We start from the raw sequence: 19453 nt of genomic DNA on the forward strand, positions 1-19453 counted from the left end.
GTTTTTTTGTTTCTCGAGACAGGGTTTCTCTGTGTAGTTTTGGTGCTAGCCTTGAATTCACAGAGATCCGCCTGACTGCCTCAGGAGTGCTGGGATTAAAGGCGTGAGCCACCACCACCTGGTAACAATAGCTTTCTTATTTAGGAAAAGTAAAAGAAAAATGAAGTTAGGGGTTGGGGATTTAGCTCAGTGGTAGAGCGCTTGTCTAGTGAGTGCAAGCACAAGGCCCTGGGTTTGATCCTCAGCTCAAAAAAAAATGAAGTTAGTAAATTCTTCACCAATATTCTACTTATAAGACTTTTGGTTTTGACGTTTTATGTAGTATAACATAGAAATCATCTAACTACATTCATTTTCTAAACCAGGATGTATTTGAATGCATGCTTGTCTTCTAGAACCTGCTTCCAAGTGAAAGTTTATTACAGAAACCTTGTTTTCTTCTTTGCTTTATTGTTAGATTGTATGTAGTTGACCATTTTATTTTGGGTGTGCATGCATGTGTGCACACATGTGTTTGTGTGCACTCAAGTGTATGTACACATGAAGACAAAAGTTTGGTGTTAGATATCTTCCTCTATAGAGTTGCTCATTCAACCTGAAGTTCACCATTTTGTCTAAAGTGGGCGACAAGTGCATTCCCAGAACCTACCTTTCTTGGCATTACAACATTACTGCACTGGGGCTACAGAAGTTTGTGTTGCAGCTTCTAGCTCTTATGTGTGTTCTAGGGACCTGAACTCAGGTTTCTCATGCATGTACAGCAAGCACTTTATCCAATAAGCCACCTCTCCAGAACTTTTATTTTTTATATTACCTTTGTGTGTGGTGTATATAAGTATAATAAATATGTGTGTATGTGTATGAGAGATTACAGATACATGTGTACCATGGTGCATGTTGTGGAGATCATGGCAACTTAGGTGTTAGTACTCATCCATATATGAAAAATAAATAACATTTTTTTAAATGGGAGGATAGAGTACCAAATTACATCTATAAGTAAACAGAAAGTGGGCAGCACTGGCAGATTTGAGAAATTAACAACAAAGACAGGCACAAGAGCTGGAGCATTGCTTAGTGGATGAAAGGTTTACCCTGAAATAAAGGCAACCAATTTCAGATCGCCAGAACCCATGTAAATGTCAGGTGAGCATTCTGAATGCTTCCATTCCAGTCTTGGAAGGAAGATTTAGGGCATTCACCGGTAGAAGCTGGATAGCAGCAATAGCTGTGTTAGTGAGCTCTAAGTTCCATCTAGAGACCTTGTCTTAGAGGAGTAAGTTGGACAGTGACAGAACAGAATACACAATGTCCTTCAATGATTCTGCACATGTTCACTCCACACATATATGTGCATTCACTATACTTACCCAAAGTATGTGTAGCTACATGCAAAGAGTGCTTGTAAATTTTATTTCTTATGATGTGTAACTTAATTGTACACACACACACACACACACACACACACACACACAATCACCATCACTCAGAATGTGAGTCATACACACAATCACTAGCACCCAGAATGTGAATCACAGAAGAAAAGATTTTTATCTGTGATGGGAAGAGAGACAGTAACTCATTAGGATTCTTAACTGTTGAATTGTGAATCATAGAAAACAAATGCATTAGCCTTGTCTTCCCAAAGTTATATAGTCATTGATGAAACATTCTCTCAGGAAAAAGCAGGAGGCTATAGCTGAGGATACAGTATCAGTGTCTGACATGCAGAAGTCAATTTGTGAGCCACAGATGTAAGAGTACTGTTCCCCATTTAAAGAAAGATGTCCCCAAGTCTACTCTCACAGATCCACATTTCTCAAGACATCTCTTGAATGGGGCAGGGATTTACACTTGTCTGAACTATTTAGAAAATGGAAAATAATATGAATATATATGCCAGAATGATAGAAATAATCAAAGTCATTCTATTTAAATTATCATTTTCTATAGCAAAAATAAAATGTAGGACAATATTTTTAAACATATTATTCTTTAATTTTAATTTTTAAAATTTACCACATACAGCAATGGGTCTCTTTGTGACATTGTCATAAATATATGTATTACATTTTGTTCATATTTATCCTTATATTCCACAGCCCTCCTCTGTCCTTTCAGGCCAATTTTTATTTTCTCTTCAAACTGTTGGTGAGAGTATAAACTGGTGAAGCTGCTATGGAAACCACTATAGAGGCTCCATAAATGCCCAAAATGGAACGATTATAGGTCCCAGCAATATCACTCTTGGGTATGTATCTGAAGGACTCTGTATGTACATGCCACAAGGATCCTCACATCCATGTTTATCACTGCACTCATCATATGGACAAAGAAATGGAGTCAGCCTAGAAATGCAACAATGGATGAGCATATAAAGAAAACATGGAAATTCATATACACAACAGAATTTTATGTAGCTGTAAAATATATGTTGGAAGAATGAATTCCTAATATTTGCAGAAAAAAAACAAATGGAATGGGAGATTATTATGCTAATTGAAACAAGACAGATTCAGAAAGAACACCTCAGGTTTTCTCTCATATGCAGAAATAGAAGTGTCTGTGTGTGTGTGTGTGTGTGTGTGTGTGTGTGTGTGTGTGTCTGTATCTATGCTTGTGTGTGTGTGTAAGGCATGGAAGTAGAACAGCGACCATAATAGAGGAAGAACAACTCTAATGTTGACAAAGATCTATCATTTGTCTATTGATGTATCATCTATAACTGTTACCTATCATTCACTTATTGTCTATAATTTATTACTATCATCTGCCCATCTGCTATACATTTCTAGTGATAAAATAAAAATATTTTAGAAGAAAAGACTAAAAGTATGTGAAAATACATAAAGCTGTACTATGATATACAATTTTATATAATGTGGTTTAACTGAGATAAATACATATTTGTATTTTATCAAGGGCATTTGACCTTTTAGTAAAATTATGAAAGGCAAAATAAAAAATTGACAAAATAACTTTCAGTTTCTCAATTCTCCCTTTCCATGTGTCACACTGAGCTTCTCCACAATTTGTTTCTTTTTAGACACTAACTTTTACTCATTCAAACAGTGGAGAGCAGAATATAGCAGAACTCAGCTTGTGTACTTACTTACTTTGGGGACTAGCTTGGCCCCTATCTTTCCTCAAGGAGGAATATGAATCAGAAGCTATTGTATTGAGCTAATATGTGTATTGGTTGCTTTGTCTTGTTGCTGTGACAGAACACCAGACGAAAAGGAACTGAGGGAAGGTAGGGCTTATTAAGGCTCACATTGTGAAGGTACAGTTCATCATGGAGGGGTAGCCATGATTGTCAGAGCATGAGGAGGCTGCTCTTACTGCATCAGGAAGCAGAAGGAAATGAAGGGTGGTGTTAGGCTTACTTTCTACTTTTTATTCAGACTTGCTCCAAGGGCATGGGAAGCTGTTGCCCATATTGTGCATGAGTGTTTTTACCTCAGTTAATCTGATCCAAGTACTCCCATAAAGGCATGCCCAGATACATATCCACTGTGATTTTCCATCCCATCAGGGAATGGTGAGATGGAAGACTATGTACAGTACCTAGAATACAAACATTACAAGGTAATTTTGATCCCCTCAGAATCATGTAAAGGTAACGGGAGAGAACTGACTCCACAAGGTTGTCCTTGAATGTTCAAACTCATGCGATAACACATGTGCCCAGATGTACCCAGCACACACACACACACACACACACACACACACACACACACACACACCACACACACACACACACACACACACACACACCACACACACACACACACACACACACACACTAATAATAATAATAATAAATAAATAAAAGTTACAAAATAGAAACCCTTCAGTTGAATATTAAGTATCATAATTTTTTAACACTCAAGCATAATACTATAGAATATGAGTAAATAATTCTACTTCAGGTTGGTGCTGGAAGGTTACATAAAACAGTATGTGTCCAAGCACTTAGGACAGCATCTGGTATGTGGCAAGCTCTAATAAATGATATGTGTTAAAAACAGAATTTCTTCTGATCTTTGAAAACTTAAACACATGATTATGTGATGTAAATTATGTTCTGATACATTTTGGACATTATAAGGGAACTAGAAAAAACAAAATACAATAGTAGAACAAACACAAAATTGTAATTATTCCTACTCTATTTTTATTAGGTATCAGAAATACGTCTGTTTAACAAGCAGTAATGGGACTCAGAGAAATGGCTCTGCAGTTAAGAGCATTTGTTGCTCTTGCAGAGGACATCCCTTTGACTCCTGGTACCCATAGTGAGTGGCTCACAACCACCTCTGACTCCAGCTCCAGAAGATCCAATGCCCTCTACTGACTGACCTCTGCAGGCAACTCCAGACACAGACACACGACATGCAAGTAAACAAAATATAAACAAGCTTTCAAAATAACAATGAGTTTACTCCCAGGAAACCATAAGGCTGTTATTGTTTTCTCATGGGAAGGCTAATAGTACTGAGCAATGTGACACTCATGTATGCTCATCTGTGCTGCTCCTGGAAAAGTAAACAAGCAAAGACATTCCATAATTCTGACCAACATAACATAATCTCCTTTTCTAATTCAACAAAATAAAACAAACAAATTGCATCTTGTTTGATGTTGATGTTTATGTGTGGGTCATGCAAATCTCAAAATCTGTAAAACATTATTTTCCCCTCATAAAAGCATAATGAGAGAGTTTAATTGCTGCTTTGACATTTTAAGACACAGGTCGCACGCATTAATGACACCTGTTAAATTATAGCTGCCAAGAAACTGTTTGTAGCAGAGTCAAACATGACATTCTAACTAACTCTAAGCAGGAGCTATTATTGTGATGGCAAATAATAGTCACTGGGATCAACCCTCTTTGAATTTCTGCACAACAAAAACAGATCAGCTGTCACATGTCCAATCAAGTCCTTTATGTCATCTAATACTATGCTCAGATAGATAGATGTCTCTCTCTCCTTTTATCCAAACAGAAGCAGTTGAATATATTTCTACTATTAGAGTGTGTTTATTTTAGAGAACTGTTTTACTGTAAATAATTTTTTTTTGTTTTGTTTTTCAAGACAGGGTTTCTCTGTAGCTTTGGAGCCTGTCCTGGACTAGCTCTGTAGACCAGGCTGGCCTCAAACTCACAGAGATCCACCTGCCACTGTCTCCTGAGTGCTGGGATTACAGGCGTGCGCCACCACCACAGGGACAAATAACTAATTTTTATTAAGGCTTATATAATTCTACAATGAACTTTTGTCATTTTTATTGATTTTTTCCTCTCTTTCTGCCCCACCCCCACTGGCCTCCTTCTTCCCAATAAGGCCCCACCTATTTCCATATATTCTTTTCTGTGTGATCACTGAATTTGGAGCAAGGCCAACTTACCAGTCATTAACACTATTGAAGAAAATGACCCAGCTCCTCCAACAATTGTTATTTGCCAATAGTCTCTAAAGGCAAGTTGGGCCTTATGGGCCCTTCTTCAATTCATGATTAAATATTGAGGGGCCCAGCTTATACAAGTTCTTGTTATGAGGGCTCAAGGTGCTTGCTTCTTTCTGGTGGTTGTCACAGTAAATAGCAACAGGAAGCATTCTTCATCTCAGTATGTACACAGCAAGGCTTGGTGTCAGGTCATCTATCAACCAAACCTCAGAGAACACTAAGATGCATCAGTGTCATATTAAAGGAGGATCACACTGATGTCCTCTTGACTAAGAATGAGCCCAAATTTGTATTCTGCAGTTCTTTCACTGTGTCTCTCATTTCTCTGTAGTTCCTGCTCACTGGCACATCTGTATCCTGTCTTTGGTGTATGTCTGGTCTCTGTCCTATTGTTTCTCTCTACCAAAAAACTTTGCTCAACATTTATTGAACAGCAGAGAAAGCATGGCGTGGAAAAGGAGTGATGGATTCTCTACAGGACTTTGTAACAGAGTTTACAATCCACCCAATTGGCTTACCATAGCATACAGATGTTATCAAACAATATTTATGCAGCTTGCAATGTTTATGGTGGATAATTGTTTTGAGGTTTCATCCACTGTCTTGGCTATTTTCAGCAAATGGTTACCATAACATACATGCTCCGTGCGCACACGCACACACACACACACACACACACACACACACACACACACACACACACGCTATTCTGACTCAGTAGCATGGAAGACAACATAACAAGAGTAAAGCTATTCATTTAGCTTAGGTTGTAACAGCTGATGGCATGGGAGATTCTAAGCAAGTAAGATTGGTTACATCGGGTTGTTTGTTTATTTTTTAAGGCAGGGTAAACTTACATGTGCTGAACACACAGTAGAACAGCAGGCTAACTAAGTACATAGTCTTAGATGACCTTTGTTGTGCAGCTTGCCAAAAGTACAGTCTTTTAGGTTTTAAGATAGATTTTTATGAAAATACATCACCACAAGGCTGGAACATAAGCCTGCCATTCTGTTACTGAGGCCAATTTATTTACATTTGCATGCTTTTTAATTCTTCAAAAGCAATTTAAAACTGCTGGCCTGCTGAATTGTTTTACAACACACACACACACACACACAAACACACACACACACACACACTATCTCTATCTATCTATCTATCTGTCTATCTATCTATCTATCTATCTATCTATCTATCTATAGATAGTGTCCTTTAAGAATTTTCCACATGCATACAATGTACTTCAATTATATTTACCCCTCACTCCCCTCCCACTCCCCACAGGTACAGCCTCCTTCCCCTACTCTCCCAACTTCATGTGCTCTTTTGTAATTTATTAGATCTCATGGAGTCCAATTTGTACTATTTATAAACTCAGGGTCTTGGCCCATCCACTGGAGCATAGTTGAACTACCAGGGCCCATAACCCAGAAATAAAGCTGGCTCTCCCTCTCACAGATGCCATCAACTGCCACTAGTTCCTGTTAGGAGGAGACTGCACAAGCGCCTCCTTTGTCCATGCTGGAATGTTAAGTAGCTTGATTTAGTTAACTAGCACAAGTGTTGTGCAAACATAGATAGCCACTGTAAATGCATGAGTACCAGGGTCCCATCATGCCTAGAAGACATTGTTTTGCTCTGGTCCTGCTCAACTTCTGGCCTTTACTATCATTCCATCTCCTTTTCTACAGTGTCCCTTAGGTACTGATGAGGAAGGGAGTATTACAGATGTCCCATCTGTGGCAGAATAGGCCACTGGCATTTACTCTCTGTACCTGGATCAGTTGTGAGTTTCACTCTCAACCTCAAAACAACTTTTCTGATGGAACCTGACAGCTGCACTCACCTATGTGTATAGATATGGGGAGGCAGTTGGATATCGTGTTGATTTTTTGAAACAATAGTAGTAGGTTCATCCCTGAGACTTGTGAGCTTATCAATTTTTTTTTAAACCAGGCATGTTTTTTTCTTCTCCTGTGGACTGAACATTAAATCAAACATGAAATCAGTTGGGGGAGAGGCTCAAGTATGGAAAGGGAAAGAAGAGTATGACAGTAGATAGGTTAGGGGAGAAAAAAACTAATACTAAGGAGGTTTGAAAAATCCCTATTAAAACAGCAATTGTATAAGACTCTCATATAAAAGTTTAAGAGAGCCGGGGTGGTGGTGGCACATGCCTTTAATCCCAGCACTCGGGAGGCAGAGCCAGGCGGATCTCTGTGAGTTCCAGGCCAGCCTGGGCTACCAAGTGAGTTCCAGGAAAGGTGCAAAGCTACACAGAAAAACCGTGTTTCGAAAAACAAACAAACAAAGTTTAAGAGAATTTATCCTACACGGGAGATAATTTTTCTGTTAGAAGCTCTATGTTGACAAATACAAAGCCCAGTGTCATGTGTAGGATATTCCCCATTGAGAGGTCAGTTAGACACGCTCCAGACATCTCCAAAGCAGTATAGGATATTGCCCCCACTCTTGGTTCCCCACAAGAACTTGATGATAGAACCCAATTGCTGAAGGCAGCCACATGTTTTGGTCTAGGACATAAAGAAATCAAGGTGGTACTGACTAGCAGGTTTCTTCCATGACGGCTGTCTCTCATGGTATGGAAGGTTCTGTAGGTTTTTGGGGGAGGCGAAGTCATGAACAGTGTCATTCAGCTGTGAACCCTATAAGCTGTAATAATGACTGCAGTGGCAAAGTTAAATTGTTCTATTGTGTTTAATATTATGCTTTATACATATTTAATGAGATGAAAATAGTAGTTGATATTTCTTTAAACAAAAGCACAATGCTCTAAGTGTTGACCTCAACTTTGGTTCTGTTGACTTTTGTGGCCATCTGTCTGGTTTCCTTTATTCTTTGTCCAAGCCTATGACTACAGTAAACTACTTGAGCCTGATGCCTTCCACACTCCACCAGGTAGTGTAGATCTGTCTAAACATTAACATCACTGACTTAGTCTAGGATTTTGTAAACTATTTCCTAACATGTCATTTGAACCATGAATAAAAGTCTTAAAATTGACACTACTTTTGGAAGTGGAAACAAAGGTGTTACCTGCTAATATGTGGTTAAGCTGAGATCAGAAATGAATGTTTGATATTTTTCATGTTCTTATTGGTTTAAAAAAATCTATGTCAGATGCTCATCTACAGAGCACCAAAGTGATAAAAACTTTCCAATAGGAATGACAGCTAGAGCTAACATCAGAGACACTCTGTCAGCACTCTATAATTTCAACCTTAGTCAGCCATGATAAGAAACATGAAGTGAAGGGCAACAGGCAACTGAGGCTGAATAATGGTGTCATGTAAAGAACCCATGGGGTGATATTTCAACATGACAGGCAAATTGAAGAACTTGATTGATATCCTTTACAAAACATTGTGAGTAAAAAACACTAGACACTCCTGTTTCACAAACATGCCAAAATTGGTAAACCATATTCCTCAAAAAAAAAATGCTTTTCAGAACATGATTCTGAAATTCTCATTCTATACTTAAAAAATTTGTTGGGGGGGGCATACAAGTGTGTTGGTACGTGTGTGGGAGGGTCATGTATGGTTGTGTGGGTATGCACATTGTGTGGTGGCCAGAGGACAATTTCCAATGTTTTCTTGAGGAACATCTTCCAGGTCCTTGTCCTTTGGGTGGAAGAATCTCATTGGCTTAAAGCTCAACAACTAAGTGAAACAGAATGATTCTAGAGTCCCAAGGATTCGGCTGTCTCAACCTTCCTGGTACTTAAATGACAAAATCAACACTACAGCCATCAAACTTAGGTATTCATGCTTACATTGCAAGAAATTTAACAAGTGAGCTATCTCTAGTCCCTGCTACACATTTTGTGTAAACCTAACACTAGAAAGAAAATTTGTTCACATTAGACTGGTTTACTACACCGTTAAGTGTGAAGTCATTGGTACCATATTTATAGAGTATAGTTGTTGACTTTATATTCATTGCCTTCTAAAAGTGAAAACCACCACTCTTCCTTCTCCTGCCTTTTCTTTGGGGTTTTCTGTTTGTCCTTTTGTTTTGATATGGTGTCTCCCTATGTAGGACAGCCTTGGCTGTCCTGGAACTCCCTATGTAGACCAGGCTGGCCTCACACTCACAGAGGCCTGTCTCTGCCTTCCCACTGCTAAAATTAAAAGCATGTGGACCCATTATTTCTTAAACCCAATACAGGATAACAGGTATGTAGGTTTGTTTATTATACCTAAGTACTTGACTCTTGAATTAAATATTGAGTGAAAAATTTTCTTCCCTTTCAGAAATGTTTCCTTTTAAAGAGAATGTTTGATTGGTTAACTCAGTCTTCAAAAACAATCAAGCCTTCTCTTCACAAGGCACAGAAGATTCTGACAAGCTGGAGACTGAGGCACCTGTCTGAAATTGCTACTGTAATAAAATCTGCAATCAAGCCAAAATTACAATGAACATGTGTTTGTCTAGATATAGCTTGCATTCCTCAGCACTTACCTACAGACTCTGAGGCTATTCTGAGGAAAGCAGCTTCTGAGTAATTTCTCAGACTAGATGATCCTTTGTATGTGTTCATTTACAGAAACCTAAATATAATTGTTTTCAAAGTGAAAATAACACAGAAAGAATGCTACTAACCTGGATGTATATGTGGCCATAGACTGGTCATCATTATTATATCATTACTGTTATTCTTACTATGTTATATGACAGGCATTTGATATGCAATAATTACAAAAGCAAAAGATCACTTCATAGCCTAGAAAATCCATACTCTGTATCTGTCTCTGTCTGTCCCTCTCCCCACTCATGAGTGTGTGTGTGTGTGTGTGTGTGTGTGTGTGTGTGTGTGTGTGTGTGTTTCTTCTCTGGCTGACACCAGGCTTCAGCATTTCCTCATTCTAGAATGAGACACATAGATGGATTCCAGTTCCCTGGGCTGCTTTGTATCTTAGTCTAACAGCCAACAAGGAAGGACAAACATGTTTCTTCAGAATACCTACATCCCCACCAGGCCAGTGATAAATATGCATACCTATCATACCCACTTATATCACCCCCCCCCCAGACCTCTGGCTTTGTAAACATCAGTGGTAGCAGCAGTAGCATGGGTATCTATTTGCTAAATAGTCTGCCATAATGATTTTGTTTTTAATTTCATATTAACTCTACCAAAAGTAACATGGGAGTCCAATAGCATTTGAATATGTGGAACACACTTGGGAAATTATAGATTAAAAACAATAGTTGTCTCTCTCACTTGTATGACTAATGTCATATGCAATTCAGTGTTTGGATTGAGTGTGTGTGGAGATTTTGTACATTTAAAACTTAACACAGCAGCAGTGCAGGCTAACACCAGAACATCTACAATATAGTTTTATCTTCACATTTGCCTACTGAAGGTTTTTCTCCATTTTCCTGTGTTTGTTGTGACTTACATATATGTGCATATATGTTTCTATGTATGTGAGCACACAGGTGCATGCATATTTGGACGCCAGGTATTGATCAGAAGTCTCCTACAGTTTTCCTCCTTATCCAGTGAGGCAGACAAGGTTAATCAAACCCAGAGCTTCCCTTCCCCTCATCTAGTATACTCTTCCATCCCGCTGCTGCAGCTTTCATTTCCTGATATTAGAACAAACTCCTTTGGGCTTCCAAACTAGTTTGGAGACCAACAGTTATCCATGAATCCTCCAGGCCTCAGCACCAGACTAGGACTGAGCAACCACCAGACTTCCCCTCCTTTCTGGTATCAAACAGCCTTTTGGACTATGTAGACCATGCTGTGTAGCCATTCCGATAATTCTCCTTTTAATATCTATGTATTACATTCATCAAATGAGTGAGACAAAAATCTGAGAAAATGAATCACAGAGGCAAAGGTGGTAGAATCAGATTGGAAGGATGTGTTCAAAAGAAGCACAGAAATTGTGGAACCAGGCTTTTGCATCTGGGGAATAGGCAGCCATTCAAGACAGCAAAAGCAAGTGGTTCAATTTTTTTTTTTTTTTTTGTAATTATGCTCAAATTCTTATGTTTAAGTGAAACACCATCTGAACAGAAGCTCATCTTCCTGGAGCGGAGCCTCTTGGCATGCGGCAGTCACTTATTAGAGCCATCACGTTGCTCAATTACACCAAAGCACAGATGTACAAATGAGGCAGTGAGTAGGAGGCTCCACGGAGCATACCCAGGGAGCCAGTTCTTTCCAGGAAATTGTTTTTTCTCTTATTTCTTCCGCTACCTTTCTCTCTTCTTTCCTGTCCCTTTGGCTCCCTCCCCTCCTTTCTCAGTCTCTCCAGAGGGTACATAAGAACTATCAACTATTTATTCTTGGTAGTTTACACATTTGTAAATCACCATTTTTACAAAGATAGGATATTTCACCAAGTCCCACACTGGAGTGATTGATAACTGCCATTTGTGTAATTAGTCACTATAATTACATGTGTAAATGATGCTGAAATGGAGCCCTTGTTAATCACATTTTGTTCAACAGGAAATAAGTTCACTATCTTTGGGGGCTTAGATAATGAGGAATGTGGGGCAGGAGCTGAAGTGTAAATAAAAGCACTCAGCAACAGATCACAAGTGTGTTCCTTCGGTACACTCAATCTACTCAATCCCATTCCAGAAATGACTATGTTTCCCTAACACTAAAGCACAGTTAGTTCATCTTTGCAAAAGATACTCAGGTGAGCTACAGAAGCTTGTCAGTTTTGTCCTTTTCTGGAAGATGGCTTGGGAAGCCCACAACCTCTGCCTGCCTCCTTTATTAATAGCTACTAAAGAATAGGAAAACTCCTGGATATTGAAGTAGTATCCATGGAAGAACTAAGTCCACAATGATCACCATATCAAAACACCCGAAGATCCCTGTCCAAAAATTATTGCAGGGAGGATCTCATTAAGGTACCAAGACATCATAAATGGGAATGGAAAAGGAGGAAAGGAAAAAGGTCTCCACTCTCTGATTACTTGTAATATGATCTCTACCTCTCTCACATTTGATATGTCCATATATTGGGTTATCATCCACATAACTGCAGTTCCAGACTCCAAGCCTCCAATCTTCAGCCAATAATGAAAGTCAAAAGTGTGCTATCACTGTGATTTACTAGATTTGCAAAGGACCTCAGAACCAATGCAATCAACACCAAGGACAATTTTGTTACCAGATTCGAACTCAGTCTCTCTCTTAAGAGATTGTTCCTTTGGGGTGTTATATATCCTGGACTGACATTAATCAATGTGGCGGAGAAGAATCATGTACTTCTGCCCTTTGGGCATCTACCACCACCTCACGGATTATAGCTGTGCACCACCTCTTCTCATTTACATAGTGGTGGCTGTGGATCCAGGGCCTGGTTCACACTACTCAAGCATTCTCCTCACTGAACTATATCCACAGACCCCATTTTGCCCTTTCTTTTTGAAAATGCCATATAGATGCTATTTATGAAATGTTTATGTATAATACATAATATTTGGAGTTTAGATTCTTGCACTTAGCATTAGGCATTAGGCACACATGCTCCTTTGTGTACTTTTTGTATGTTGGGCATTGACTTATTTTTCTACGGACTACTGTTATATTATATAATGGTTCATCCATTATCTATTTGAAGGATATGTGGATTCACTCCTAGTTTGGGGTGGTTTGTAATATAATTTCTATAAATATTGGAATGCAAAAATTAGTCACATGACTTAGACATTTGTAAAACCAAAAAATAAAAAAATGAATATTTGTCTTTAGGTAGTAACAGAGACCACCAATCTATTTTATGTATCTCATGTTCTAGCTTCACCCAAAATGCCTACATAATATTCAAGCTACAAATTTCACCATGCCAATAGCAAAGTTATCTAATTGTGCTTTAAAAAATCCAGCCAATGTTAATCTGCCCAAATAAACCACATACTGCCACCTTCTTAAATCACCATGAGCATCCACCACAGCACCACCCAAAGATAGGATCAGCAATAGATTACCTGGTGTTAATAGGATGACAGACATGGTGATGAGTGAGCATACTACCAAGATCACCAGCAGGGCGATGGCAATTCCCTTCCAGTTTCTCTGTGGAGGACTGTTACTTCCCAGTTCCTATAGAAACAGAAAAAGGAGTTTCATGATTATACTTGCTTTAGGAGAAATACATCCATAAAGGAAAGATTCATCATGGGTACAATCACAGTTTGAAAGCTGATTATAATCAGTTTTCTCTTCAGTAACTTCTTTAATTATTCAATGGATATCTTTTGGGGTAGGTGGTAAATCTCCTTTCCTTAGCAACGAAAGTACCAGAGCTTTATATCCAATGTCTTGGTTAGATAGAGCTCCAGTGCTTTAACTGTGGGCAGACGACTGTGTAAAGGGGCTGCAAACAACAATGTTAACATTCAATTGCCATCACTATAATTGAAGATACCACGAAGAATTAAGTACACGTTTATTCTCAAAGCATTGTCAACTGCTGTTTTAAATGTATGAGGGAAAAGATTGAAAACAAGAAAATGACACAAAATGTTCTTAACCATCAAACAGTATACATTTGTTGATGTAGCCAGTTATTTCAAACAGATTTTCCACCAACCATTAAAAACAAACAAAATCTACTAGCTAAATTAAATAAGTTCTTCTGTATCAATGGTTAAAAATATTCTTTCACTGGGCAATATGCAGATATTGGCAAGGAGATCAGATTGATGGGAAAGTGTAAGCTCGAACAGCTCTTAAAATGTGCATAGTTGAGATATTCATTCTCCAATTGTCCTATGTTCTACCCTGCTGCCTAGAAATGTAAATGCTTAAGTCCAGAACACACAAGATTGAAATGAATAGCAGCTTTTCATTGAAATAATTTTATCCAATGTGTAACTTGAATCTGGAGAGTGGCTTGGGTCTTAAGAGCAATTAATGCTCTATCAGAGGACTACAGTTCTGTTCCCAGCACCTACATTAGATAGTTCACAACCATCTATAACTTCAACTCCAGGGTCTTCATTGTTCTCATCTGGTCTTTGAAGAGACCTGCACATTTAGGCACATACTCACATGCACATTCTCTCTGTCTCTGTCTCTGTCTCTGTCTCTCTCTCTCACACACACATATATACACACACTAAAATAAAGTCTTAAAAATACCACACTGATACTCATAGTGTGATTATAGCATTGAGTTCAGTCATAAACACACTCAATGTTACCACCTGAAACAAGGAAAATTCAGTTCATAGGAGACGGTGTATGGTGAGTTGTTTTCCTTCTCAAAGCAGACATCCTAACAATAGTAAATTCATCTTCATGACAAGGAAAAATTACAATGACTTTCCATACACCAATTTTCAACTTTTGCTTGTTTTCTTTTTGTGTGTGACTGTTTTGCTTATATTTGTGATGTGTGTGTGTGGTGAATGTTCCTACATGTGAATGCATGTTCAGAGGACAAAGAAGGTCAGAAGTCCACTCTATTACTCCTCCTCTTATTAGCTTTAGATGGGATTTCTCACTTAACTTGATATTGGCCATTTTTTTTTTTTTTTTTTTTTTTTTTTTTTTTTTTTTTGCTAAGCTGGTGGCCACAAGCTCCAGTATCCTCTTATCTGTCTCCCACTTCACAGGTGTTAGAGGCATGTATACTCACATCCCGCTTTCACAAGGGTGCTGGGAATCTGAACTCAGGACCTCATGACTGTGCACCCAGTTCTCATACCCACAAGCCCCCTCCTTAAACTTTTTTGGCCTTAAACTATGTCTATTTTCTTAGTCCTCTTTTTTCTCTTATACTTGTGAGAATTTCTATCAATTTTCTACCACATCAATCAAGGGGGTACTTCACTACATCTTCCATTTTACTAGTTAACACGAACAGTAGATTATAACAGCTCACAGTCTCTTCTCTGGAATGTAGTATTCCCATAGGCTTTTCAAGGTTGTCATCTACTACAGCCGTTTTCAACCTGTAGGTTGAGACCCCCTCAGGGATCATATATCAGATATTCTACATATCAGACAATGACATTACAATTCCTAACAGTAGAAAATTACAGTTAAGAAGTAGCAATGAAAAAAAATATGGTTTGGGGTCACCAAGACATGAGGAACTGTATTAAAGGCCTGTAGCATAAGAAGGTTGAGAACCACTGATCTACTGGAAGAGGTATATGTGATGATGGGTAATTCTCTGTGGTAATGCTGATATGCTCCTCAGAAGCCAGTGACAGGTAATCACTAGTATGGTCAAAACAAGTAAATGTTCTGCAAGTTACTAAATACTTGATCTCAAGGACCAACAGATAAATTTGGAGAGATGATTCAGTCAGTAAAATATTTCCTTTGAATCATGAAGGTTGAAGACTTGTACTTGATTCAGAGTACCCTTGTAATAAAAGAAGCTAGGTGGAGTGCTATACATAATTTCAGTTCTTGGAATGGAGGTGGAGACAGGAGGATTCCTGGGGCTTGCTCACCATCTGGTCTGGCTAAATCATTGAATCACAGGCCAGCAAGAGATTCTGCCTCAAGGAAAAAGGTGAACATCATACTTCATATTTAGTAGTGACAATAGATGTTTACCTGTGACCTGTTCACACATGTACACACACATGGAAATGCACCTGCACACACACCCATGTACACACACAAAAAGAAATTTAAAAAAGTGTATTCTTTAACCACATATATAAGTAAAAATGGGAGACTTTTTTTTAAATATCAGTATTCCTGCTTAAAAAGATATACTAATACTTGATGCTTAAAGTCTGAGTATTTATCTCACTGATTCTTCAGTCTGTTTCTGAACAGTCACCAGCTGTCCCAAAATGAAACTCCTTGCCTTTTATGTCTTCTCTGTATTTACTTTAGTGCTTTAATAACCTTCCTACGTATTTAATTCTTCAAGTACAAACATGAGGTTTCCTAAAATCCAACCCATAAAACTCCAAATTATTTCCAATGGAGCAACAGATTGTACCAAATCATTCCCTCTTGGGATGCTGAATTTTTAAAATTATCTTTATTTGAATTGTTTCATTCTATTCATGTTGTTCACATTTCCAACTGCAAATAGTTTCAAGGATGATTTGGTCACAAGTGGTCCAGGGACATCTGTACTGAATTGCGTAGGTTTAGCACATTTGAGATTCCTCACATTGAGCATCAAAATTCAGTTTGTTCAAATACATTAATGATAAACTCTGAATCACTAATAATGTGTTGGTATTACATTAGGGAAAGAAATATAAACACTTTCCCCCAGTGCTATTTGACAGGGAGCAAGACTAAATTTGAATTCTCTGCATTCCTTGTGTCTTCCCCTGCCCCTGTCTGTCTGTTCTATGAGTCTAAGTCTGTGCCTGTCTGAAAGTTGCTTTCTGAGTCTGTGTCTGTGTGTATCCTTAGCAAATGGCTTTGCTCTGTCTTTATTGAATAGCACAGAAAGCACCACATGGGGAAAAATGGAATACTTTACAGAAATGGTTGACAAAGTTTTTCAAGGAATTAAGTCACTGACTACAACCAACATCAACTGTCAGAGATAACAAATGGTGTTACAAACATCATTGTTTATCAAGCAATATCTATATGTTACATCCAGCAATCATGGTAGATATTCATTTTCTAAGGTTGCTTTCAACATATATTTTATGTTTCAACCAATGATTGTCCCAACACACCTACAAACACCCATGCAATACTCTCTGCATTTGGGGCATGGAAGAGTACACATCTTAAAACTACAGCCAAGCATTAGCTTGGTTTGTAAGAGCTGATTACATAGGGAATTCAATACAATTAAAGGTGGTTGTTCCACTGTTCTGTTAAAGGCTGGTTAAACAAACAGGCTGAGTACAAAGCAGACCTAAGTCTTATGTAATCTCAAAGTGTATTAACTCATTCAGTAAGGTCCAGCAAAAGTCCCATTTTCTTAGAATTCAAGATATATTTTCATAATAATTTGTTGCTTTACTGAACAATCTGAAAATATCTTTAAAAGTAGCTAAAATAACCAACTCCAGAAAGTTGACCTCTGACTCCCTAACACACAACACACACACACACACACACACACACACACACACACACACACACACACAATGTAATAAAAACAATAAGTAAATGTAAGAAAATTAATTTGAAATTTTCTATATTATTTCATAACAGAAAACAGCATTTAGATGTAGTATTTCATAATGCAACTTCTATGTACTTCAATTCATTTGGGATGTTTGTAAGGTGTAGTTAGAAAGTGTTTACCTACAACTTACTAAAAAAAAAAAAAACTCTCAAAATAAAGAACTCTGATAAATAGCCAAATTTCCAAAAAGACTGCTCTGTATCATTTCACAAAAGGTCTGTACTGATCTTGAGTTCAGCGCTTGAGAGCATTATACATGATGCCCCTGGGAAGACATTAAGATATGATGTGTCCAATGAGCACAGATTGTACTGAAAAGTCTAACAAGTGCCAATATAACACAAGGCTAAATGTAAATAACATAGACGTTATTCTGAGTTTATCATTTGCCACAAACTACACTGTGAGAAATGAGTAATGTTACCAATTTTTTCAACCAGACATGAAGTAATCATTGTGCATAGTCAACATGTACAGAAATAGGCTGGTAGAGTTTATAGAATAGTGTGGAATTCTGAAACCATCACAAAAACAGAATTATAATTAGAAACACTCCTTTTGAAAAGAAAATCTATTGAAAACTAACATTTGCATGTTAAGAAAGTTTAGTGATTTGTGTGGTTCTTTACTTTTTTGAAAGAAAATAATTGACATAATTTATAAGCTAGACTAGACCAATAACAAAAAAGAAATTGGAGTAATATTCAAGGAAATCCCAAAACATACAGGATTAAAGATTTTGAGTGTTTCTTAAAAAATACACTTATTATTGTGTGAGGGTGTGTGTGTGTGTGTGTGTGTGTGTGTGTGTGTGTGTGTTCACAATTGCTCAGGTGTGAAGGTCAGAGAGAAGACGACTTTGGACTTTGTTCTCTGCTTCCACTGTGTGTGTGTGTGTATGTTGGTACACAGATGCCATGGTGTGATTTGTAGGGCAGGGAAGAACCTGCAGGGTCAGTTCTCCCCTTATATCTTGTGTGACCTGGTAGGGGACCTCAGCAGCAAGCACCTTTTCCCACGGAGTGATGTTACCCTCCCATGATTACAGATTGTGTCTGAAACTACTAATTTTGACATTATTTCAAATGTTTTCTAGAATAATAAAGTATTTTTGTGTGTGGCACTGGGAACTGAACTCATAGCTTTGTGTTCCACTGAATAAAATATTCATCCGATTCATCTACTTGTTTTAGTTTTAACTTTACTTTTAGACAGCTTGTGACTAAGCATCCCTGGTCATGAATCTGATCCTCCTGTCTCAGCAACTGTGGTAGTGAGAAACATACACATACACCACTCAGCACAGCTTAAAAAGTATGTTCCTATTTTCTTCATAATATGTCTGAAATAATAGCACAAAAGAAATCCTGAGGGCAAGTGGAATTGCTTAGTAGGTAAAGGCACTTATTGCCAAGCCTGACTTTTTGAGTTCAGTTCCCTAGGACCTGAAAGGAGGAATCAGAGAACATATTCCTGGATGTTATTCTGATTTACATGTATGCACTGTGACACATGTATGCATGCATGCGTAATCTATGCCCTCCACAAACACAAATGCCAATGTAATTAAAAGTTTGATAGTGAAATTTTGAAATCAACTTAAATAAATTAAATTTAATTTTAACATCAAGAGTCAATCAAGTGAAATAATTTACTAATAATTGATAATCAAGTAAGATCCATAACAAAATATGATAACAGATAATTTCTCAAATTTAAATTTCAGTTAATAATCATAGTGGCCAATACCTCTTAAAATTCTCTGGTGCCTCTTGTGCATTCACAATTTCCCTCACTTAACTACTTTGACCAGATAACTCTATGCAATTAGAGTGAATATT

General features: G+C 37.8%; 1 protein-coding gene across 4 annotated transcripts in view; it reads right to left on the reverse strand.

The window, feature by feature from the left end:
- Dpp10 (dipeptidyl peptidase like 10) overlaps positions 1-19453 on the reverse strand; it is a 1497630-nt gene that overhangs the window by 537725 nt on the left and 940452 nt on the right. For all 4 annotated transcript variants that reach the window (XM_036202538.1, XM_036202540.1, XM_036202537.1 and 1 more), the window contains one exon: positions 13465-13579. In XM_036202538.1, coding sequence (XP_036058431.1) covers positions 13465-13579 — 115 coding nt within the window. The remainder of the gene's footprint in view (positions 1-13464; positions 13580-19453) is intronic.

Source organism: Onychomys torridus, chromosome 11, assembly GCF_903995425.1.
Source record: "Onychomys torridus chromosome 11, mOncTor1.1, whole genome shotgun sequence".
Taxonomy (NCBI): domain Eukaryota; kingdom Metazoa; phylum Chordata; class Mammalia; order Rodentia; family Cricetidae; genus Onychomys; species Onychomys torridus.